The sequence below is a fragment of the Poecilia mexicana genome, unplaced genomic scaffold (genome assembly GCF_051168715.1).
Source record: "Poecilia mexicana isolate PSO_F unplaced genomic scaffold, ASM5116871v1 scaffold_7, whole genome shotgun sequence".
Taxonomy (NCBI): domain Eukaryota; kingdom Metazoa; phylum Chordata; class Actinopteri; order Cyprinodontiformes; family Poeciliidae; genus Poecilia; species Poecilia mexicana.
The window spans coordinates 7302487-7327062 of NW_028263376.1; the positions used below are offsets into that span (position 1 = coordinate 7302487).

A 24576-nucleotide genomic window follows, 5' to 3' on the forward strand; every position below is an offset into this window, starting at 1 on the left:
CAAGCACACGTTCCCATCTTTTTTTAAAAGCATAGAATTAAAAAGCATAGAATTTCCCATTCAGACAGTATCTCAATCTTTTTAATACAATAATTTCGGAAAATAAGTTTTTCCACATCTGACCTTATAAAACAGTGGGATAACTTATTGTAAACTGTATTGTTCAGCTCTCATTAGCTTTCATTTCATTCATTAGGTGAAAACGCACCTAATACGCCTGCTATCTGAACCATTGATTTTAAAAAGCAGAACGTGTTCCTCAAAAATCTATCTGGTCTACAGAAAGGAATAATGAATGACTTGTACTGAAACAAATCACTTGGAAACGTCGGTTCAGTGGCGCTCCATTCTGAGAGGCAATGCAAGGAAAGGTGATATGATGGAGTGAGCAGCTTATAGCAGATGGCTTCCTGCTCCCATGTGCAAACCAGAGCCAACATGGAGACTTCTGGAGCCCTCAACCTGCTTCATAGGTTACATTCGGACGGTCCTGACTCCGGAGAAGTCTAATTGCTCCTCTGTTACTCTAAGCAGAGTCCCAACCCTAACCGCCCCCTGCTTCCATTCCAGTCTGCACCACAAGCTCACTCTTTGACAGGCTGATGCCTGAGACCTGGAGTCTCAACTTACTGGAAACCCAAGCCGGCTGCTGGCTGGCTGAAAGGGAACCTGAGAGGAGGAGCGGACCAGGCTCCACCAGTAAAAACACACTATGTAGGCCACACTTTGAGAATGACCTCAACACCCTGGGAAGGAAGTCCAAGCAGTTTCCTTTGGCTACATCTAACGACAAACTGAATCACTTTGGCCAGCTTAGTATTTAATTGTTTCAATCAGTTAAAACTTTTAAGATTCTTTGGATTTATTAAACTGAATCATAACTGAGCAGCCTAAATCCTCAGTCAGTGGTGAAAGGTGGCTGTTCACACTGAGGCAGCTTTGTGGTTCTGGTTCTGCTGGAAGTTTCTTCATGTTAAAAGGCAGTTTTCTTCAACACTGCATGCGCTACATGAGAAACTGCTGTAAAGTCAGTGACTGAACGTAACCTACTGGGCTTCCGTAGCTATAGAACGTTTTAGCTCAGTTAAATATTAGTTTTTCTTTCCTTGATGCAACAGGAAAGAAAAACTAATATCCGAGCTGTATTGTACAGCTGGGCTATATTAGTTTGTCTAACTATCAAAACAAATCCAACAGGATTTAAATATGATATCCTAAATATGAACACAGTCATATTTAATAGGGGTGCAGAGATTGCAGTTTTCTGGCCGATTGCTGATTACGATCTTTAAAAAAGCCTGACTTGACGATTACGATTTTGGATAAAAGTTGATTTTTTTTTTTTTCTGAATTATTGCTAAATGCAGCAAGAAAGTTGCTGAGTTGGCAACAGAGGGGTGAGTATTGTTAACTGGAAACATGCAGACATGACCTGGTGGGCAAGACTAATAGCCAAGCCTGTCTCACAGCAGCAAAAGAGAACAGTGGCTGATTTTTAGACCTATGCTGAGGTAGATAAGACCAGCTTCACATGTATCAGCCAATCACTGATCCCAAAAATGGGGCTGATTTACCGGCTGGTCGATTTCCCAGTGAACCCATAATTTCTAATCATCAATGCTGACCATTTCACATGATTACACTGTTGTTTATTCTGTCTGTCTAGGCACTGGATATGCCTTCTTATGCTACTTCATTCATACAAAAATGTAATCACGTCTCCAGTCAGTTCTATATTTTTTAGAGAATAATCAAATCAGATTAATTGCAGTAACAGAAAAAGAAAACAACTATTTCAATGTTTTATTTTTATTGATTGAAGCGTACTGAATACATATCAAACCGTGACTTTAAATCCAGGACACTTACCAAACTGATTTTTACGTACCATGAACCCAGCGCTCAACACCCCCAGTTGTATCAACTTGAAAGCATTTAGCTGAAGAAACACAACTTGACTCTCTTCCCTTTTACTGTATTTTTGTTTTCATTAGATGCCCAGCAAATAAACACAACTTTATTGAACCCTTCAGAGCTGCAGGATAGTTAGTAATGAACTACGGCTACTTTCACTGAATCATCTGAAACCCTTTGTTGTGGCCTGCCATGGCTGCATGATTCATTGAACTCATAATTAGTCATGCTCTCGCCATGGGCTGCAAATATGACAAATCTTACAAGACAACTTTTGCTGGGTGAACTATATATATATATATATGTGTGTGTGTGTGTGTGTGTGTGTGTGTGTGCGTGTGTGTGTGTGTGTGTGTCCAGGGTAACCACCCAGACCTGTGGCTGCAGCGGCACGCTGCTGATCTGCAGCTGGAGTTCTCTGCTTCCTAAAACAGATGTGCAGCAGCAGCACGGCGGCAGCCGGCTGACTTGTTTCATCCTCGCCCCGCTTTTAGACCACGCTGGAAAAGAAAACAACCACTTTCTTGAAGTTTCCTGAATAAAACTCCCCAGAGCTCAGGGAACCTGATACTTTTGGTTGAAATGTGGTCTAACTGTATAGGGTTTGAGAAATCTAAATATATCCTTGATAATAAGCAGTAAGATGAGGCTGAGATGAACTCGCTGCCACAGACCAGACAGGCTTGTGGGGATCGTTAGTACAACAGCAGTCGCAGCACCTGAGTCCGGCCCACAAGCCTGCCAGACAGGAAGTAGTCTTGTCCATTGCAATTTAGTCCAAGAGAACTGCATCTGCTTAGCAACCATGTTCCAGCTCCAATCACAGCAGCATTTGGGATAATGCCGGCCCAGAGAGCTGTGCTCTTCTATGTGGAGGCGGTGCATTAGCCTCAAAAAGCAACACACACACACACACACACACACACACACACACGCACACATACATACACACACACACACACACACACACACACACACACACACACACACACACACACACACACACACACACATACACACACTAGTGTGATGCCTGTCTCACTTAATGCTGCTGTTGCTCTCCCCGAGCATGAAAGGAAGAGGAAGAGAGTTTTTTTCCCTTAATGCTTGAGCTACTGCCGAGCCGCTTCTAGAGAGGAAGGGAGTGAAACATTGTCTGGCACCTTGAAAAGGCGCACTAAAGTAAAACCATTATCGCTTTCCCCTCCCTCTGTATGCCACAGAGGTGTCTGACTGTCTACCCCCCCCATCCCCACCGCACATACACACACACATACACACATCCACACCCTGACAAACAGACTAAAATAGACGTGCGGTAGCTGCTGTTGATGCTGGCTGAGTCGTCCATGTTGGACTGAAACCCAGCACCCAGTCTGGGCTCTCCTCGCCATGACCCGCGGCTATTCCTGGAATCAACTGCCGGACGCTGAACTTCGGGCCAAATTAACACTTGAAAGGAGACTTTGTACGGCACACCCTGAACACATGGAGCAGTGAACAATAAAGCTGCCCACGCCGTGTTTGTGTTGCAGTGGTGTAAAGGTGAGAGTAATCAGGCTGCTGGAGAAGTTCATTAGGCACAGACGTGATTTCACTATCACACATGGTGGCTGAGGCCTCCAGACAGGGGTCAAAGTTCAACGCTGTTTGGAAACACACACAGAGGGACAAGGAGGAGGCTGAATGAGACGCAGTCACCTGTGCTAGCCTCGCTGCTTTGAAACTCTGGAGTGAAGTGAGACTGTAACACTTTCCCAGGCAAACTCCGTCCCTGCTTGAGGCTTCACACCGAAGACCAAGTACAAGATTGGCAAGGATGGACTGATTTCTCATCTGCCATTTTAATTAAAGTCCCAAGCTAACTTTAATTCCACCAATTCATTTTTTAAACTATTTGAAAAAAAAAATATGGAGTGTGAAACAAGAGTCCAATCCACTCCAATATGGGTTTGTAACAAACAGCTCATGGGTTTCTTAAATCAACTCCTCCTCCAATCTATTTACACGCAATCTATTTAAAGGCAGTTTTCGTTTAACCAATAAGAAACAGACACTGATTCAGATCTTACAACTTATCAGTAAAGCACACTAACTTTGAGCCAAGCACATCTGACCACAGGAAACCAACCTGTGGCATCGCACCACGGTTCAAATAAAAATTCTCCTGACGTCATATTATCAATCATTACATAGAGTATCTCTGCTGGAAGCAGGATTGAAGGAAACTCGTCTTTATCAGCTGATCTGTTCAGTTGTGTTTCTCTCCTAGATGAAGCCATTAGAGGAGCTACTGAAATGAGCTTTTTACATCTCTCAATCAGGAAGTACTTGCTTCAGTGATTCCGTTTCATTTTTGCATCTGCTCTGTCTTCTCAAACCTGGCCGCTGGTACTGAGCCAGGTTCTGGTTCTGCTGGAGGTTTCTTCCTATTAAAGGGGAGTTTTGTCCTCTCCACTGTCACTGCATGCACGCCCAGTATAAAGGATTGGTGCAAAGTCAACAACAAAACAGAAGTGGTTGCCCATTATGTACATACTCACCCAGAAGGAGTAAATGGTGGAAGTTAATGACTAAAAATAAAAATAAATAAACTGTATTGAAACTAATTAGAATAATAAATACTTAAATCCAGTGTGACATTTTGGCCCCTATGATCAGTGAGCAGGTACAAAAAAAGCAAATCCAATGTTTTCACACAAATAGACGCTATAGACAGTCAGATGATGGGAATCTGAAACTGTGAATCAGCCTGAGATAAAGTCTTACGTCTTTCCTACTAGTGTGCAGGGAGTGCTTTACTGATTCACCACCTGTGTGTTCATCAGGCACATGTGTGGTTGTGTTGACCACAAATGGAGATGATGCTGAAGGCCATTTTAAGCACAGCTTTCTTAAACTTGTATGGGGATGGTGGATATACAGAAAAACCAGCGACCTTAGCAGCGGAGGACAAACAAATACTTCTGAAGTATGTATTATTGTATGTATATTATTTGTGCCTTAAAACGCAAAGTGGAGGATCTGAAAAATGATTCAATAATTGCCATAAATGTTTCCATTCCTCTATATATGAATCAAGTCTATGGTTGCAAAGAGCCAAACTGAAGTAAATCCTAAAAGTCTTGATTTTAGCTTTCCAAACTGTCTTTGCTAATGTCCCATCTTAAAGACTGCCCTGATAAGATCAATGGAAACCAGCCATTAGGGAAGCGGCTCAGTAAGGTTAGCTCCAAGCATCTCCTGCTGTTTGACATTATGATCCACAGTAAAAACAACTGACCTAGAGCCGTGTATCTCTGGACACATGTGGTGTACCACGCAGAAAGGCCATGGCCAGTAATGTAGAATTTAAAGAGTGCACAACTCTTAGAAAAACTGGAGTAATTGTAGAGCAGTCCTGGTTTGGTCCATAATAACGGGAAGCAAACCACGTGGGGCCCCTTCAGGTCAAATGGGAAACTTCCTTCCTCTGTTTTCTCTGCTTTATTCACTGGATATTTTTGAAGCCAGCTCCTTTACTTGGCTGGGACTGCAGGCATGTCCATGACCAAGACGCTGCTGTTGGGTTTGTTTTTAGGAGGTGTTTTTTTTTTTTTTTTTTTCTTGCTGCTCGGGTAAATCTTTGTAAGGCCAGAGCACAAAGAGGCCTCTCGGTTCAGAACAGGACACTGGGCAGTCTCGTAACCGAGCCGACCGGCCAGTACATGCTGGTGTTTTCCACTCCAGGGTCGGACATTTTGTTCCACCGCTGAACTCTGGAATAAGCTGATCAAGTGAAAGGGAGAGTGAGAGGTTTGACTGTGGAGCCAGATCACATAATTTTCCAGTGGAGAGGAAGGACGGCTGGAAGTGAGGGAGGAGGATCTGGAAATCTGGTTCCGGTATCCGCATATTGTATGTATAAGGTCTCTAGAGTCCAAAAACCTGATTGTGGCGAGAATAGAATGTCTTGTTTTCTATTTCTGATGCTTCATAATAACACTGTCCTCAACTGGGAATACAGACGGAGCATTTTCTGATATGTCAGGATTGACGAGACCCTTTGTCAACCCTGTTTTCTCAAGTTAACCCTAATGCTACATATACTGTGGATTGAAACCAAACAGAGCTGTGGTTCCATTAGGATTACCCTTTAAGTTGCCAATACTTAATTTTGCTGGTAATTCCACGCCTTCACCACTCCATATTTTTTTTTTTTTTTTTTTGCTGTTTGGTTATTTTTTGTGGAGGAAAAAGAACCGTCTGCCACAGGATGTTAATTCATACATGCGCTGGGCTGTTGCATCAAACTGACCCTGAGCTGACCTTGGGTTAAATGTAGTACAGTGGACTTGATGTATTTTATTCCCTTTCAGCTTTAAAAAATATCTCCCTGGATATCTCTTATGGATTATAGCTATTGCATACAGAGATTTTAGCAGCCTTTTGGAAGCTCAGTGTCAAGATAGTGTGCTGAAAAACCTATTTCAGCACAGATTCTTTTATTACAACCAAAAATCAGACACCAGAGTCAGAGAGTTTGACGTTCTCCAAAATGCAGTGCTTTCGCTGTGCCATTTTCACTGCAGTCAAGAGTTACTTCTGTAACTCTTGACTACAGGTTTATGTTCTCTAAGGGAAACACATGAAACTGCACAATTAGCGCTAGCTAAAATGAGACGCTAAAGATGTCAACTCTGAATTCCATCACCTAGATATTAAATTAGCAAAACCATATTTTATACCAACTGCTCTCTCACACACAAAGTGGGATGGCATCTCTGATCCTGACATATGATTAATGTTGCAGGATGACAGTGTGGTTAAAATGAAATGTTGTTAATTATAGCTTTGGGAGAGAAATTGGAATAGGCAGTGTAAACCACCACATCTCTAGTACCCAGATAGGCTAGTTGTGATATTCGGTCCAGTCTCTACTTCTGAGAGTGGCTTCTGTTAGGACAAGGTAATACCCAACATGCTGCTATGAGGGGGGCAGAACATGTCTACATTACATTCTAATCTGATTAGAGTGAATCCAACCCAATATTTTAATGGTTTCTTGATTTAGTCTTAGAATGAATGAGGGAACTGTGCCCTCTAAAAAAGCTTCAGTCAAGAAATACGAGGCCAGTACACCCATCCAGCCTTGTTTGAGGTAGGAAAAAAGGGAAACTAGCGTATAAGACGGTGCAAATGTCTGAGACTGTTGCATCAAGATGCTTCTGTCAGCAGGGTGGAGTCCCAAAATGAAGGCAGTGTGGTGTCGAAACCAGAAGTGTAAGGGTTTGTGCCTGCCACGGCTCTGCGGTAGACATTTCGGCTGACAGCCTGCTGGGTTGTTGTGGCCGACAGCCGACACTCTGCTCATCCGGGCTGTACCGAGAAAAGGGGAAGTGGGAGGGAATTCAGAGCAGCAGAAGGTCATGTGACGCTGCATGGGTTCAGCTGTGTGCACTGCTGCTATGTTTGCAATCTGAACGATAAAAGGCCCCAGCGATGGGCTAGCGGTTGCTGTCACCCCACATGGGGTCGCCCCATGAGGAGGGGCTTTCATGGGAGAAAACTCTGGTATCAGCAACCTCCCTGACCTCCCCCACTGCCCCCCCTCCCGTTGATGAACCATTCAGCAGGCCAGGAACAGACAGTAGACAACATTTACACAACCACAGAGATCATCCATGTTTGTGTAGGGGTCAGACAGAGACACTGAGTCAACACTGCTTTCATTCTGGACAGCCCAGGAAGGTTGAAGAGCGCCTGTCCAGAACGACTATTTTGTTCCAGCGAATCTGAGTTTTCATTAAGCCCCGAATTGAACTTCAATCCCCTCTAAGAACAGGCGAGAAGCGGCAAAAACTCAAAGAGAAATCTATCAGACACTAAGAGCAGTGAAGCAGCTGCGTTGTTTCCCGTCCTGTCCTCCATCCTCTGCTGTACTCACTCCCAGTCAGGTTGGTTCTCCTCTGGAGGGAGGGAGGGTTAATGGACACATTAGCTGCCGGCTTCTCCCACTGCGACGATTAGGTGGCCTGAGGTCATTCCTTCACTTCTCCTTCCATCCACATCAGGGATTTATCATTTCATTACTGCCGTTTAGGTGGAGGAGGAGGAGACATCCGTCCTGGAAGTATCGCCTACTCATGTCTGCTATCAATCCGCTAATGCTGCTTGCTTCAAGAGCAGAGGCTAAGCTATGGCAGAGAAATGAACCAGGGAGTTTACAGAGACAAGCACTTGCTCTCATGAGGCTATTTTATATTAGAACTAAACTTATTGTATGTCAGTGTGCTGGAACGTTCTCTTTAAATGTCGATGTTTGAAGATGAACACATTTTTTTATTTGATTCATTGTTATTTAATTACCTAAGGCCAAGCAAGCTGTTTGAACCCATCTTTTCTCATCTCACTGCCTGAAAGCTTCTGGATGTTGCTCTAAATAAAGCCCGTTTTTGATGCTTGCAGCAGGAATTCACACCGTACGAGTGCATGTGCGTGTCCCAGTGTGTACGCGTGCGCTCAGTGTGCATCGCAGCTGTGTGTTTGCTGGACGTGAGATGTATTGATCGGTGCAGGAAGTGCAATCTGATGTTTCAGAGAGCTTCCTGAGTTAGACGGTTGCGCCACCGACAGTGAAAGCTGTGAGCAGCGGGTTCTGGCCGGGTGGAGGAAGAGACTCGACACAGGGGAAGTAACCAGTTTTAGAAAAACAGCAAGAACAAAGAAAAAGGCTTGGAGGAGGAGGAGAAGGAGTGCAGAGACAGACACAGCTTTGGCTTTGTCCTTGGGCTGAGACCAAACAATGCCTCTCCTTCCCTTTCAAAGAGAGCCGACTGCTGCTCCGTGGAAAAATCAATCGCTATCCTATGTTTCAGGAGCCTGACGCCCTAAAATATGAGATATGCAACTGTGTGTATGTGTGTGCAGTTAGAGCTTTGTCTTTAGTCAGAGCTGTAGAGATGTGAACAAGCCCTCTCTTATTTTGACCATAACTAGTTGCTTTACACTCCACTTCTTCATTTTTCAAACATACAAAACTTCTAGACTCTGTGAGGAATATTAATGTCTGGCAGCGTTTATCTTTAAAACGGTCCACAGTGCCATCCTGATTAATAGTAAATAAGTGGAAATTTTTTTTAAAAGATCAATAAAATCAATAAAATCAAATATATTCACTCTGAAATGTAAACCTTCCCAAAGGCGTTGCAGTTCAGAACAGAAACAAGATCCAGTATTCGGTAAATGGCTAGATGGGCTGGTCCTTCCTCACTGGCTTCATTTCTGCTTGGAGCCGGCCCAACACATGCAGACACATGGACCAATGTACCCCTGAGTTGTCCACATTTCTTCCTTAAAGGTACCGGATGACTTTCAGACCAAAGCGTGGTTTTTCTGGCAGGAAACCAAGCCCAGAAGGGATTTTGTGAAACCGCCAGATAGTATCACAGTGTGTATCTGTAAGTGGGGCTTTTGTGGTTTGATCAATTGGTTTGATCAATTTGGCTTTGATCAAACCACCTGTTTCATATTTGAATACAATATCGGTGTGTGGCGCAACGGCCTGTCTCTGTCACAGAGGACGTTTGATTCTTCAGAAATGTGATGAGTCAGCTGTGCTGCGAGATCGAGGAAAATGATGGCAACCTATAAATCTGCACTTCTAGTTCAGTGTGCCAAGCCAAGGATTTTATCTCATATAACCTTTGAACTCCAGCCTCATCCTGCACAGTAAAAGACTGGATACAACTATACACTCCACACCTCCTCAGTCAGAGGGGGGGGGTTCTGACAGATGAGTTCCTGTTTCTGTGTGTGTGCAGATAATTAAAACGGGCAGACGACGAGGCCGGCAAGAAAGCCAGGGTCACAGAGAAGCAGTGAGCTCAGCTGAGTCAGCGTAGCCAGAGGTCCTGCCAGACGTCCTGCAGCGGCATCAGCAGCAGCAGCAGCAGCAGCAAGCAGGCTGAGACCTCGCCTCAGAGGCCGTTCCACACTTCACACACCACCTCGTCTCAGAGATCTACAATTACTATCATTATAAGAGCCCTATTGTCTGCTCTGGAGCACAATGAGAGTGTTGCACATGAATGAGTGTATGAAGAGAGAAAAAGATGAGGAAGAGGACGGAGGTTTGGATGTGTAATCAATGGAGTAAAAAGCAAAGAGCAAGTCTGGGCGCTGTGAACAGCAGCTGGAGTTCTGCTTCAACATCTGCATGGATGCTTTAGCAGACCATGATGGAGAGTTCTGCCCCCTGAGGGGGGCGAAGCATGGTGATCTACTCTTAAACAACATCGCATTCTTCAGTTTCTGACCAGTGGATTTCTGACCAAGCAATCAATTCATTTAGACCTATTTTACACACAATTAGAATAAGAGAGACTTGATTTGCACATACTCAGTTTTCTTCTTCTTCTTTTTCTGAATTTTGAAAGCTATAAAATCTAATTCCAATCTTTGACAGATGGCTAAGTGTGGTAGCCTGAGAGGCAGAAATGAAGAAGCTAACATTCAGGTTAGCAGCTGGTTTCATGTGCTCCTCTCATATCAATGTGTGCAAAAGCACACTTGCAAAGAACTGTTTGAATCCAACAGTTAGTGGGCAGCTGTATCCTGAGAGCAAGGCTTTAATGCTCTGCATGGAAACAATAAGCTGGGTCAGTTGGATGAAATTTCTCTGCCATTAACAACCAAGTCTTCCGTTGGTTTCAGGGACTGAGAACAGAGGTGGCATGTCATGCTGGACAGGAAATGTGGGTTAATTGCAACCAAAGTCACCACCATCGCAAAATAGTGCGGCAGCCGTCTGAGAAGCTGCAGCTGAGGTGTGGTTTTAGTTCACAGATAAGGTGCTGAATGAAGATAATCTGGCTCTTTGTCACATTCCTCCACTAGGCTGAACCTGCTGCGTCACGTCTCAGAGTTCTACTATCAGGTCTTTGAACTGACTGGTTGCTCTTGGCTGGCTCATTAGGGGTTGGACGTCTGTTCTTCTGATTAGTTTAAGTTTAACTAGCCCCACCTTGACATAGAAGCAGCTGTGAGTCAGAGCAGACTAAACAGAACAGACACTTCAGGTATGCTTATTCATCATGCTGCCAGAATAATCTGTAATGATGTATTCATTTAACAGGTATTGGACCATCTCTGGTTGTGTAATGTCCCTGATATGTTTTCCTACCCTCCCCCCGGGTCCCACCACCACTGGTCCCTGGTCAGCCAGGAGAAGCCAATCCCTTTCCTCCAAGCTAAAGCTTACAAAAACATCAGGACAGCAGCTAAAACACTTTGGCCTGGTTTCTGATTGTATTTGGGGGTTTTTATCACCTGTGTTTCAACTCCAGCAAACATAAACCAAAAAGTATTTCCATGATTTAGATTAGATGGCCTCTGAGAGGCTAAATGCAGGACAGATCTGTATGTAAGTCGAGATGGATGCTGAAGACAACATGCAGTCTTAAACATTTACATTGTGGGTTGGAGTCAGGAACCCACTCCAGATTTCATCTTGTAAATAAAGCAATGGGTGCGTTTTCCACTATGGTTCTGTCACCTTCTGCTTTGTTTATCCAAGACAGAAGAAAGCATGAAACTTCCAGGAAAACCGACCAAAGGCGGGCTGGAGGACTGAGGTGGGGGAGGCAAACAATGACCACTGGTCCATGACTCAGGCTCTTTGGGGACCCTGACCATCCAGCGGTGAAGTGGAGGAGGGGCGGTCACTGGTATCTGTCCCCCAAACACAGATCCACATCTGATAGCCACTACAAAAGGAGGGACAATGGCTGGTCAGTGGAGCCCCACTTCCCCCTCCGCCAGTGCCGCCATCATCACTCTGCGCTCTCACAACAATACCTTATACCAAGCTGCTGGGAGCTTCCTTCCACATGGATGAGGTCAAGCCAATGTGACCCCTCCCTCCTCCCCCACCTTCCTGGCAGAAAGAGGAGGCCAACAAAGAGTCTCATTAAGGACATCAGAAAACACCTCGAGGCTTTCCCAACTCTACTCTCACAGCATATCATTGGATGGTTTAATCTGGCTAAAATAAATATTTCACTAGGTAACAACGTGATTCATTCATACATAGTATATCAATGCTTTATAATCACGCTTCAATCTGTTTTAATGTTTAAAGACCATCAGTATGTGGCAGGATTCCTGAGCTTCATGCTTCTCCAAGTTAATATAGTATTCCATTGCTTTACTTCACGTCTCTCTTTATCTGCTGTTTATTCCATGTCATCAGTGTCAGGATTTGGGGTTGTTTCAGTTTGGTTATGGATTTTTGCCATTTTTCGTGTCCCTATCGTGTCCTATTTTTGTCTTGTTTTTCACTTCTGTTCTTCCTTGTTGATTCTAGTTGTGATTTTTCTTGTTTCTAGTTATTTTTGCTGTTCTAGTTTATCATATTTCTTTAGTCTAAGTTATTCTTTAGTGTTAGTTTTATTTTCTGTTCCCCGGTGTTCTCTTCCTCGCTCTCCTGTGCCACTTTTCTTTCTCCCTCTCCTCAGTCTACTTCCTCTCCTTCCACTCACACCTGCAATCCATTAGCTCATCAGCCCAGGCCTTTCTGTCAAGCTCACAACCTCCCTAGTATTTAACCCTCTCATCCTCACCCACCACTCACCGGATTCTTGTCTACTCCCGTCACTTCTTCGTGCTTCGTGTTGCCCATGATCTCCTTGTGTTCCCCTTGCAAAAAACACCAAGCTTGTTTTTTGTGTTTTTGCCTTTGCTCCCTTTGGTTTTTGTAAATTTCTATCTCCATATGCTTTATTAAATCTTCATATTCACTGGCTTCTTCTGTCTCCTGCATTTGGGTCCCACAACAAACATCTATACCTCATGACTGTCAGAGAGTTCAGATGAGTGTAGACCTACTCTTTGGGTCAGTCAACTCTACTATAATTGAAGACCACTTCTGGGTTCGGGCTTCATTTACACTAGATTATTTACTATCAATGAATTATTCATGTGGGTTGATAAATACTTTATCAACTAATATGATCAACTGAATATGACTGTATTGCATTTTAATTACGATCCAACTGGACCGTTTCAGCTCCCGTCCACATGACTGTCCTGCACTGATGTGAATGTGATGGATTTAATTCCATGTTTTTAATACAATATAAGGAGATGTTTGCATTGTTGTGCTTTGACATGATAATTTTGTAAAGCGTGACAGAGTTTTATGCATTCATGATTTTTTTCTATTTCGTTGATGAGTTTGTGAGCTGTCCTGTCATTTGTTGTTTTATCTTTAAAACTGCTGCCATATCAACAAACTGAACAGATTTGGGGTAAAGTAGAATTTAAACATTTAATATCCCCCTAGTTCGACAACCAAAGTTTTTTTTTTTTTTCTTAACTGTTCAGTATAGGAATAATTATTCAAATACTAAACAAACCACTTGGTTCATTTAGTTCAGGACCATGAAGGAGAGGATGGAGGTCATGATAACAAATCCCAGCTGAAGCAGAATTTCAATGGGATTGTCGGTGGAAATGACAAACACAAGGATTCTGCACCAGCAGATAACAGAACAGAATAGCAAGAATCTTCATACGGATTCATTTAAATATCAATCTACATAAAGAAGACTTTGCAATTTCTTCCTTTGAGTAACTGCAGCAGTTTGAGCTCCTTGTCCATCCAATGTGTTTCTCTGCAGGGGTAAATTCCTTTGGAAATATAAGTTCTCCCAACTAAGAGCTGGACCGCTGGTTTCTCTCAACATTCCTGACGTCCACCGAGCTGGACATGAGGACTTCAAGCTCGGTGGACACACATCTTCCTGCTGCATCTGTCAGGAGACCTTGATGCATTGTGGGGGTGGGAAGTGGGTGCTGTGTGGACGTCTGAGCACATGTCAGTGTGGCTGTGGGGCTGTGTGTGTGTCAGTGTGTGTGACGGGGGTGGGGCAGCATCACTGTGGGAGACAGACAGATGGGGATGGAAATGAGTAAGCAGAGAGCTCATGCTAATCTCCTCCTACAGCTGATCCACACACACACACACACACACAAACGCACACACACACACATGTGACACTACAAATAACACACTGGATCAGGTCCAGTCTGAATGAGGCTCAGAAAGCCTGTGCTATGAAGCAGCAGCATGGATCTCATTTATAATGAACACCATCTAAACCCAGCCCACCTTCAGCAACCTAACCGTTCATTTATTAGCATCAAGCTAAAAGCTTCTACCTGAGGACCGTGGAGCCCAACCGTGGGAGGAGAGGGGGAGCAGAAGGGGGTCGCAGCTTTATCTGAGGAGGGAAAAGGTCATGTGCTCACATGGGGATGGGTGGAAGGGGTGTGGTGGTTGGGCTGGGGAAAGGGTGGGGGTCAGTGGCTTTGCCGTCCTACACAAAAGATAGTCCCAGGCTGACGCAGCATAAAATAACCATCAGTCACCTCATGGGCTGTTTACCAGCTCTGAACTACATTACAGCCCTGGATCCTGGACCTGACTGACAGACCGATGTTTCTTAAAGTAAAAAACTATCACTGAACTAACTAAAAAATAAAAAAACACACCTGGTTGGTTCAACGACAAAAGCTGAATCTGTTCTGAATTTTCATTGTACTTTTATTGTATTTTTTGTTTTATTGAGCAAAGAAAAATTAGTGCATAAAGAATGTGTTTCATATTGATAATCCAAAATGGCAGTAATTCACAGATAAATCTGTAATGTCACTTTAATCCACTAACCCTTGAACACACTGGATGTCTGAGAACATGAAAACTGGCAAAGATATTTTCATCCAAAGCGCTCTAACATTTGCTACTACAGGTCAGACTTTCTTCTCCATCAATAGCTGCAGCAAGGCTTTAAGCTTCACATAACATGGAAGAACTCAGCAAAGTGCTGGGCTAGGCATGCGGGTCGGCTCTAAAGGGGTCAAAGGTCTGTGGATGGAGCCGTTGCCACTGTAGCTGGGTCTTACACAGCCGCATGTGATTATGAATATTTCAAAGCTTCTTTCATTAAATAAACACAGCAGACCTCTCCTCCTACAGAAACATATGATAAATATTGAAAGGTCACAAAAACCTGTGTGTGTAGTTTCAAAGCGGGCCGTCAGGAGGAATGGCTGCCTTTACCACCTAGAGGAGGTTCAGAATAGCAAAGAGCACAAGGAAGGTTGCACTGCAGCAGGAAGGTCACACTGCACTGCGATGCTGTGAATATTCTGACAGATAGGAAGGAGTGGGCTCTTTAGGCTGAGATGGTTCACAACAACGCAGTGTACGGCCTGGGAGGCAGTTGGTTTTGAGTGGGGTGATAGAGAGGTGGGCTTTGTTCATACCTCTATCCCTGTCTGCTCCTCTGCTCGAACACTGACTAGCTACTGTCCCAGGCAGGTGGATCGATGTGGACCACTGTCTTCCGGGTGAGCGCTCACTGAAGCACTCCATGCGCTGCTACCTCCATCTATCTTTGGGGGTGGATGGAGAGGCCAACAGCCCAGTGGGGGAACTGACAATGAGGACTTCCATTTTATTTCTCTTTAATCAAACCTCAGTAGTAGTACTCTGAATTTCCAAAGTTTTCAGTTCATCCCAAACTTCCTTAGCTTAGTGTAAACATTCCAGTGATCGGTAGCAGTGATCCTCCCAGCCTTCTTGATGGCTTTTAGAGTTTTTCCTTGGTCCTTGGATCATTTTCAGCGTGCTGCATGACCATGTTCACAGAAAACTTTTCTGGATTGCTAACCCTCTAAAATCTATGAATCATTCAGGCATGAATCAATTTAATTCTGTTCAAAATGTCCCAAGCAACTATTTCTTCTGGAGGCGAACCAATTGGCTGTTTCCTGTCAGATACGTAACATTTTTTTTTCTTTTACGTGAAAACAATCTTGAGTTAATTTTTTTAAGCACCATAACACATCAAATAGGAAGAGCGATGTAGAAGTTTGGAGTCTAACAGACAAGAGAAGAATTACAAGAGAAGCATTAAAGCAAAACGTCCGATTATAGCTCTAGAGTTAAAGTAGATAGAGTTCTTCATTCTGATGTTTTTAATGATTTCATAAAGAGAAATCTGTTTTATCCCTGCCTGACATGCTGATTGGGGATTAAAGCTAGAGGGAAAAGAGACAAATTACAATCTGTGACCAATTGATTGGTTCACAGAATACCATCCATCCATCCATCCATCGCATCAGTGTTAAGTGATCAATCGGTGACAGCCTTCATTAAGACTCTAGTTTGAGTAAGAAAGTTTCCTGTTTCAGGAGCGATTTGAACGTTGTGTGTGTTGAGTCAGTCAGAGCTGTTACATCACAATCCAGTGAAATGCAGACTGTTTGCTAAAGCCTTCATGCTTTCCACATAATCAGGCATCAACTGGGAAAATCCCTTTTTCTTCTCACAGCTTTAAAGTCTTCCGAAAGAAACAGCTTCTGGCAGAAAGACGTACCTTCCAGAAAGAATCGCTGCACTTATTTCAGTTTCCACTGCTGCTTCAGTGGCCGCCTCTTGAAAGTTTTTTTTTTTTTTTCCAAACAAATAAAGCAAAGCGATGCAGTCTGAGATGTTATGCTGCTCGCTTTTCCTCCGTTCCGCAGCGCTTTTCCTGTCAGCAGTTGTGGTGGAAATAAAGCCACCGTTTCAAGGCGCATCAAGCCCAGTGTGAAGATACCGTTCCTCAAAGTTGACGTCACCAAGCCTCAAAGAGAGGTTTTCTTTCCACAAAGGAAGAGGGAAAGAAAGCGCTGCAAAAGCTCATACTCAGCTCTGGTTCTGCTGGAGGTTTCTTCCTGTTCAAGGGTAGTTTTTCCTCTCCTCTGTCACTACATTCATGCTGTACATGGATTACTGTACAGTCCAGAACTTAACACAATTGATTTGTTACATCCTCGTCCGGGAGGAGTGAATCCTGCAAGTCAGTGACTGACTGCTGGGTTTCCTTAGACAGAAATGTTTTAATCTACTCTGAAGAATTTATTGTGCACAATTAACTAGGGTCAATTAGAATGTATATGTGACTGAATATAAATGATTTTTAAAATGAACACCAGTTTAAACCTCTGAAATGATGAACAGCCCAGTGATTGGCAAGTTGGTGTTTGAAGTCCTTCTGCTTTGTGTCAGACTGTCACTGTGAGCTCAACAGGGAGTGACTTTTCAATCCCACTCGATGTTGAGACTCTTAAAGGTCAATATGGCATTGATTTCACTGAGCCTCATGGTGGATCACACCATGAGCCCCTAAGACAATGGCAGGCTGGCTGAAGCCGGCTCTAACCTTCATTATCTTTGGAATATGAAATAAAATTACAGGAGAAAAAGTGAGTTCAATCTACAGCACGACTGCACAATACTTATATCTTTTGATCTTCAGTGTGAAGATCACAACATGCTAAATGTGTCGACTGTTATATTCCAAGAATCAAGGATCTACTCTGTTGGGTCAAAGTCCCATTGTTAGCTTTTGGCTGGAGGTCAATTGTAGTAGATACCCAAAGGTTAAAGGTTGCATTTAAACAGGGTTAAATTATGGAAGGAATTCTGGTGCCAGAGTGGAAATCATGTGGTGCACCAACATTTCAAAGACAACAGGATGGTTGGTTTCTGCTACAGACGGCAGGACTATAAGAGCTAACCATGGGCAGTTTTCCCTCAAAGTCATTAATGAGAACAAGTATTTGGGGAACTGATAGAACAAGTATTTGGGGAAAATTAAATTGAAATACCAAGTATTTGGCCAATTTAATGTTCAAGCTTTGGGTTTCAGAATTAAATTGATTCATCCTTAACATTAGGATTAACGCACCTTAATGTTAAGGATGAGTTAACATTTACGCATCCTTAACATTAAGGTGTGTTTCATATTAACTTAAGGCATTAATATTATGTAGAGAGCCGTCCATCAGAATCAGTCAGGCACTACAAAACCTGATACACCATATTTGTCGTTCTTATGGAAAGACTGGTAGCTCTCCATAAGAAAGGGGTCAAACCGACATTGACCCTTTTGTTGGGTCAAAGCCGGTTATTGTAGTTTCAGTGAGGTACTTGAAAGCAAACCCAGGATGTAAACAAGGAAACCAAACTTGTCTGTGGCACAGCGACAGAGAGAGAAAGATTTTAGCAGGTAACAGGAAGGCTTAATAGAACACAACAGCAATGTGTTGTTTTATCCCTTAGAGCTTTCAACCTCTGTCTCTTATGGACTATGCTGAAAGCCTTTTGGGAATCTCAGACTTAAAGAAATGATCCACTTTTTCTGTCATACTTACACACAAAGTGCTGTTTGGGAGCTAGCCATGCTAACTGCTAATAAAAGATGCTACAGATGGTTTAAAATGTCAACTTCAAATCACTTCATTCATCCTTTCTTATAAAATAATAATAAAACCCTGTTTTACAGTAACTGATGAATGGAGACGAAAAACAATTTCCATAAATTCTAAGTATTTACTGAGTTGTTTGGAAGGACAAACATCAGAACAGGAAGAGAAGAGCCAATGGGAACCATCTCCAGCCTTCCTGTTGTCAGGACAACAAGAAGCTCTGCTGTACCTCTCTGAGAACAGGCCTGAAAGTTCCCAGCTGTTCCCTCCGAGCACACGGCTGCCAGTCAGCAAGCTTGCTCCAAAACTGCGCCTTGCATATGAAACAGGACATGGCCCTCCAGCCCCTCTGGGAGTTCACTTCCTCTGAGCCCCAACCACCACAGACCCCTCCTCCCGCCTGAAACAAGCGGCCCCTTCAGCTGGAGGCCAGATATCCCGAGCTGCAGCAGCGAGGAGGGGGAGGGGCAGGAGTCGTCCTCTAAGTAAAACTGGAAGTTTGAGCGTCCCAAAGTTTAAAAGCATCCCTGCAGCTGTGGAGGAAAATGCATCGACCGCAAACAGCATCTATTTGTAGGAGTTAAAAGCTCAAAACAACCACACACGTCAGCTTCAATTTCAGCCTGCTTTGGTTTTCGCAGAGATATCCAGAGTAAACACATGGTGACGGCCTGCAGGAATGCGCTGGCTGTCAGCATAATAACATGTGTGGAGCGAGCGCAAAGTCTGTTGTATTGTTCTCCTTGGGAATCCTGATGTACTTTTATCCCGACGTGGATCAGTTTCCCCCAACCTGTGATGGAGGTCGGCTCTTTACACAAAACAGGAAGTGAGGTTTCCACTAAAGTTAGCAGCGGTAAACAGCAGGCCATGCGAATGCCATGCTTAATGCCCAGAGGCAGCAGCAGACTGAGGCCTAATGACCAGGTCTACCTCCAGAACGGGAGGTTCAGCTTGGAACATAAACTCAGTCTGCAAAGCCCCCCCTCTCTCCCCACTCAGTCTGCAGTGCCTGGCTCCTCTTTGCTCTCATATCTTCTCCAAACAGGCAGCCTGCGGAGAAATCACTTCATCTTAAGGGAAAATTATAAAGTTAGAAACTTGCTAAATCTGCGGCCACAATTCTTATCTAAACATCCTGATGAGGAAAGCCACTGATTATGCACACCACCCACAAACCAAAGAGTCTCACAGCCAAGGCCTGGCATCAGAGCTCCACACCCAGCTCAGCCCAGCGCTGCACCACATCAGCCCGCCGCTGTTCACGGCGCCGTGCATCCTCTGAGATAAGCAGCAGGGAACGGAAAGCTCATTCACCCTGGGACCCCCGACGGGAGGGAGAGAGCCGAGGTTCTCTGTGAATCAGTCACGAGCGTGCCTCAAGCTGAAGCTTTCAAAAGAGCGTCTGCAAGGAGGGAAGTGTGGCAATATCACTTCCTGCGTCTGTCTGCATACGAGACTGCTGCTCACACTTCTGTAACAGCCTTGTTAATATTCACAGAAATGGCCAGCCACTGAGCTCCCACTGCCACCTTTTCCACTATGGGCCTCGCCACATCCCAGAACCTCTTCACATCCCAGAACCTCTTCACATCCCAGAACCTCTTCACATCCCAGCAAACCTCGTTAGTCACTTTATGAAACAGGAGTGGGTTGAAAAAGCAAGACAGAGGAGCCTCCCCTGTCTTGTCTGCAACTTTTAAAAACAGAAGAGCTCCCCATTCCCAGAATGGAGGCCTTTGAGGTGTCCTCACTCCAGCCTGAACACAAAGTATGTGTGTGTGCCAGTAGTCTTGTACCCAGCAGGCATTGCAGGACTCTGGAGGATTCCCCTAGTTCCTGTTTGGTCTCTGGGTCTGACTGGAAGACGGCGGCCTGCCTCCAAACACTTCCTGAGCTCCTTCAACTAGAAGGCCACCGAGGCTCCAATCAGACGCTCCGAAAGGACGCAAAATAACCCAGGAGGTGAGGAGAAGAGGGGGCAGGGGGAGCATGTCGGAGGTGGGGATGGGTGGTCCGCTCTGTTTACTGAATGCTCCCCTTTGTTGGAATCATATTATGTTTCCACCACAATACTCTAAACCCTGCTTCATCAGCTCCATTGATGTGGAACAGTTCATGCAAATGGCCGCACTGGGCCTTTTTCACCGAGGGGGTGGATGTGGGGGTGAGACTCCTTTTAAATCGGCCGATCCCTCCCCGCAAACCCCTTCTCAGGATTTACTTCTAAGAGTTCCCGTCTCATCACCTGAATCTCAGCAAACACAGAGACGCATCGAAACATTCCAAGTGTGTCAGAAATTCGACAGAAAGTTGTAGAAAAGGATTTAAAATCCAGTTGAGAAACAACCAGACAAAGTTTTTTTTTTTTTTTTAGCTCAGGGTGTAAAATCCTTGGAGGACACTGTTATTACACCTGGGAATGGGAAATAAACTACCTTCAGGTTAACGTCTCCCTCCCAGCCAATGTTTGCACCCCCCACTGAGCCATTTGTTACTACATGAGATTGTGTTTACTGTACGAGCCAATAAAGAAGGCTTTAAGAGTTTCACGACTCGAATAATGATTTTATTGCCGCCACAGGCGTTTTGTTGTCACCAGTGTATGAGGCCTAATTAGTGTCAATATGCCAATGATGGCCGAACACTGAGGGCTTTCTCAAAGTGGGAAGACGGGAGAAGACAGGATCTAAACAGGGATCAGAGAGAATTCCGTTTTAGGGATAGGAAAAACTTTGGGGCAAAACTGTGATCCACACATGGATTCCTTCCTCTGGATGGGGGAAATCAGTGGATAAAGCATGGCAGAGCTCAAAGTTGTCAGCAGCAGCAGTGGCGCTTGAACGCAGCCAGACTGACTCACCCTGGATGATGCTTTCCTCTTGTACTTGTTGGCGAAGTCAAATTTCTCCTTGATCTCGTCCAGCAGCAGCTCCAGGCGCGCCTTCTCCTCGTTCCCCGTGTAATCCTGACCCAGGAGGATGTACGCCCTCCAGTTGGCCGAGTCGAAGCCCCAGTGGCAAGTCCTGTTCTCCTGCGCCTTGTGGCTGTGCACCACAAACTTGTGGGTCGGATACATGAGTCTGCAGTCCATGCACTGGATGCACGCTGCGTTGGGGCTGCTGTACAGCTCCGGTACGAACAAGCCCTTGCACTTGCCGAAACACTCGTGGTAGATCTTGAAGCTCCGATCGGTGAGCTGCAGCTCCAGAGAGCCGGAGCCCGGGTCCTTCTTGCATCGCGGCGGATATGCTCCTCCGTAGATCAGGGCGTTGCAGAGCCGCTCGGCGTCCGTCTTGGTGATGAGGCCGCAGGACGGCGCGGAGAAGGGCAGGATGCCCATGACTTTGAGGATCTCCAGCTGGTCCGCCGTGCAGCGGGAGCAGTAGATGTGCAGCTCGTCGCACACCGAGTTGATCTGCTGCAGGGAGAAGTCCCGGAGCACCGTGTTGAGGATCTGCGGCAAGCACAGGCGTTTCTCCCCGCCGACCACGAAGCACGAGATGGTCTCCCCCTCCAGCACCGTCTCGCACCTCTCCGTGGAGCGGTCGGACGGGATGAACAGCGGGCCCGGCATCACGGGCGGCGGCAGATGCTGCAGGACCGGCTCGGGCTCTTTCCCGTCCTTCTTGAAGAGGAGCTCATGCTGCCACCGAGCCGAGAAAGCCGCCGGTCCGCCCAGGGAGTTTATAGCGCTGAGGTGAAACTGCTTCAGAGTTTGTTGCAGTCCCGGGTGAGGCTGGAAGCTCTGCCGACTTACAGTCTCCATGTTTTTCTTCCAACTTTGGAAGCGTTAATCCTTCTCGCTGAACGGGAATCACAAGTATCAATCCGTTCCCCGACCTGGTAAATCCACGGCGTCCCAGAACTGACTAAAGCCGAGAAGAGCTTCATCAAACATCCAGTGAACGGAGCTTTTAAAGATCCCTACGACAGTTCTTACAGTTTTAGTCCAGCTCAGAGAACATCGCTCCCCGCAGCAGGTCGCCGACTGTCCATTTCAAAAATAAAAAAACAAGACTGTCTGAAACTCCAGAGTGCCGAAAAGTTCCGTTGGTCGATTCCCAAAGCAGAGCAGGCGAAAACCAACCGAAGCGGGGAAAAGCTCGGCGAGGGGAAAAAAAATCTTACTCTGGGTTTCTTTCCGCTGTCGAGGACTGCAGAGAACCGCTCCGTCTGCCCCCGCAGTTCACTCTGACTGGATGGAGATGAGAAGTCTGAGAAGCAGCCTGCCGTGCCCGTCCGCGCGCGCTCCCCGACTCCCTCCCTGCCTCTCTGCCTCGCGCCCCGTCTAGCTCTCTCTCACGCGCCCTCTCCCTCCCCTTTCCTCCACCGCTCTTCCTCCACCCTCAGTGTTTGTGTGTCTGGCTCAGTCATTGAATCCCAGCCAGGAATGTGAGTGACTCTGCAGGCAGGCCAGGCTCTTCCAGGAACGAGCCGTCACCCCCTCACCGCCGCTGACACCGTAGACACGCACGCACACGACATGCGCCGCAACGCGCGCACAAACACGCGCAAGCACTGCGCGGACAGCTTAACACAGACCTCGAAGCAGGAAAAAAAAGTGTAGAAAGTTAGAAGACTTGTGCCGCTTTAAAGAGTGTGTAGGGGAAATATATTTTTTAAATCAGTCGCATTTTATTATTCTGTGTTGCAAACCTTTTTTGTTTGTCTGTTTTTAGAACAAATGTAAAGTTTTAATATTAGCCAAAGCAAGGGCGGACGTTTGAGACCCCATGCTGATATTCATAGGGTCTCGTCAGCCACCATAGCTGGCGACTAAGCAATTGTGCATGACTATTAAACTAGTCACTACATATTACTTAAATGTCACTTCGTAAAGGGTTCTCCACAATAACATTTGATTTTATTGAGTTTTTCTTTACGATTTACTTTCCATAACAATGATGTATGATCAGTGAACATATGGAGGGCAAATACCAAGGGAAGGAGCAAAGTGTTTTGTAATAGTAATGTATTTATTCCTAGAGCTGGATCTGGAAAAGCTGGATAATAAGAAAATATTTTTTTGTGACAGCAGTAGAAAATCAAAAAAGACAATAAAAAAAAAATACCATGACAAATTTTGCAATGAAAAAGACATCATACCTAACCTTGCTGAAACGCAGAACAGATCGCTGCAGCAGTACTGTCTTTTTAGATTTTACCAAATGCTCAAGAAACATCACCACATTAATGGACAGTGTTTTGTAGTAATTATCTGCAGGAAACTAAACTGAAAGACAGATTCTGGGTTTTATTTGTCATCTCACAACGTCCAGGGGCGAGTTGATGTAAGTCAGTTGGTTCAGTGAGAGAAGAACCAAAAAGAGGATGGGTGTTGTCTTGTGAGACAGGACATATTTAAGCTACCCGTCTGGCTGTGGTTTAGTGTACCTTCTGCTTTAATGTGCTAAGAAGAGCTATCAGTGAGAAGCAATGTTCTTGTTAATGCTTTGCATGAACAAAAATTATCAGAAGTTGATAAACAGCAACTAGGTTGGATTTATAACTCAGCGATATTTCCATGTTTTTACATGAGTTTTCTCAAAGGAATCTTAATGTTTCTAAAGCTGTACCGTTTAAGTATTTTCAAATTACATGTTTAGATATACTGTTTGTTTAATCGTATTGTTAGATTCAGTTTTGTTACAGAAAAAGAAGTAAAACTGGAGGAATTAGTAAAAGATAATCCTGATCTGTAATCCAAACCAACCGGGGAGGATTGGCAGGGTTTGGGTTCATGCGTTGAGGGCAAGTTCAACTCCCAGAGAGTTCTGGTGGTTTCTGCTCTTATAGCGTCCCCTGTCCAAATCTGGCTGCAACTGCAACCTAAAATGTGGGTCATGACCTGAAACCAGCGCTTTGCTGTGTTCAGAGAGCACCTTTCCAACACACACAAAACACAGAGAGCTTGAAGAGCAACAAGCAAGACTTAGGAGGAAACAAACGTGGAATCATAATGACAGTAATAAGATGAACGGCAAGAACAGTTGAGGTTAAATGTTTTGTTTTTCAATATCTACTTTTTTAGGGGGTATAAAATATGTCCATGTCCTGATGCCACATCCTGCCATTGGATTACCGATCCAAAGTTTAATTTTTAAATATTTGAAAATGCTGTAAGCAGATTTACAGATAGTACATATTAGTTTATTACCAAGAAGGTACAGAGTCATCAGGGACTGGAGTGTCTTTAATAAGTTATTCCCACTTTGGATTTATTACCATTTTATTTATTTGAAAATTCACTTGTCATGATCAACAATATATGGGGCCAAAAATGTATTTTTGACCAAAATTACGACCAAAAATGTAATGTAAATGTGAAAACTGATTTCTAAAAAAAAAAAAAAAAAAATT

The 24576-nt window shown here is 44.6% G+C and overlaps 1 protein-coding gene across 1 annotated transcript in view; it reads right to left on the bottom strand.

Annotated features, from left to right (window-relative positions):
• skia (SKI proto-oncogene a) overlaps nucleotides 1-22685 on the bottom strand; it is a 66057-nt gene extending 43372 nt beyond the window's left edge. The window contains exon 1 of the mRNA XM_015011633.2: nucleotides 21077-22685. Coding sequence (XP_014867119.2) covers nucleotides 21077-21982 — 906 coding nt within the window. The 5' untranslated portion in view covers nucleotides 21983-22685. The remainder of the gene's footprint in view (nucleotides 1-21076) is intronic.
• Between the last annotated feature and the right edge of the window lie 1891 nt (nucleotides 22686-24576).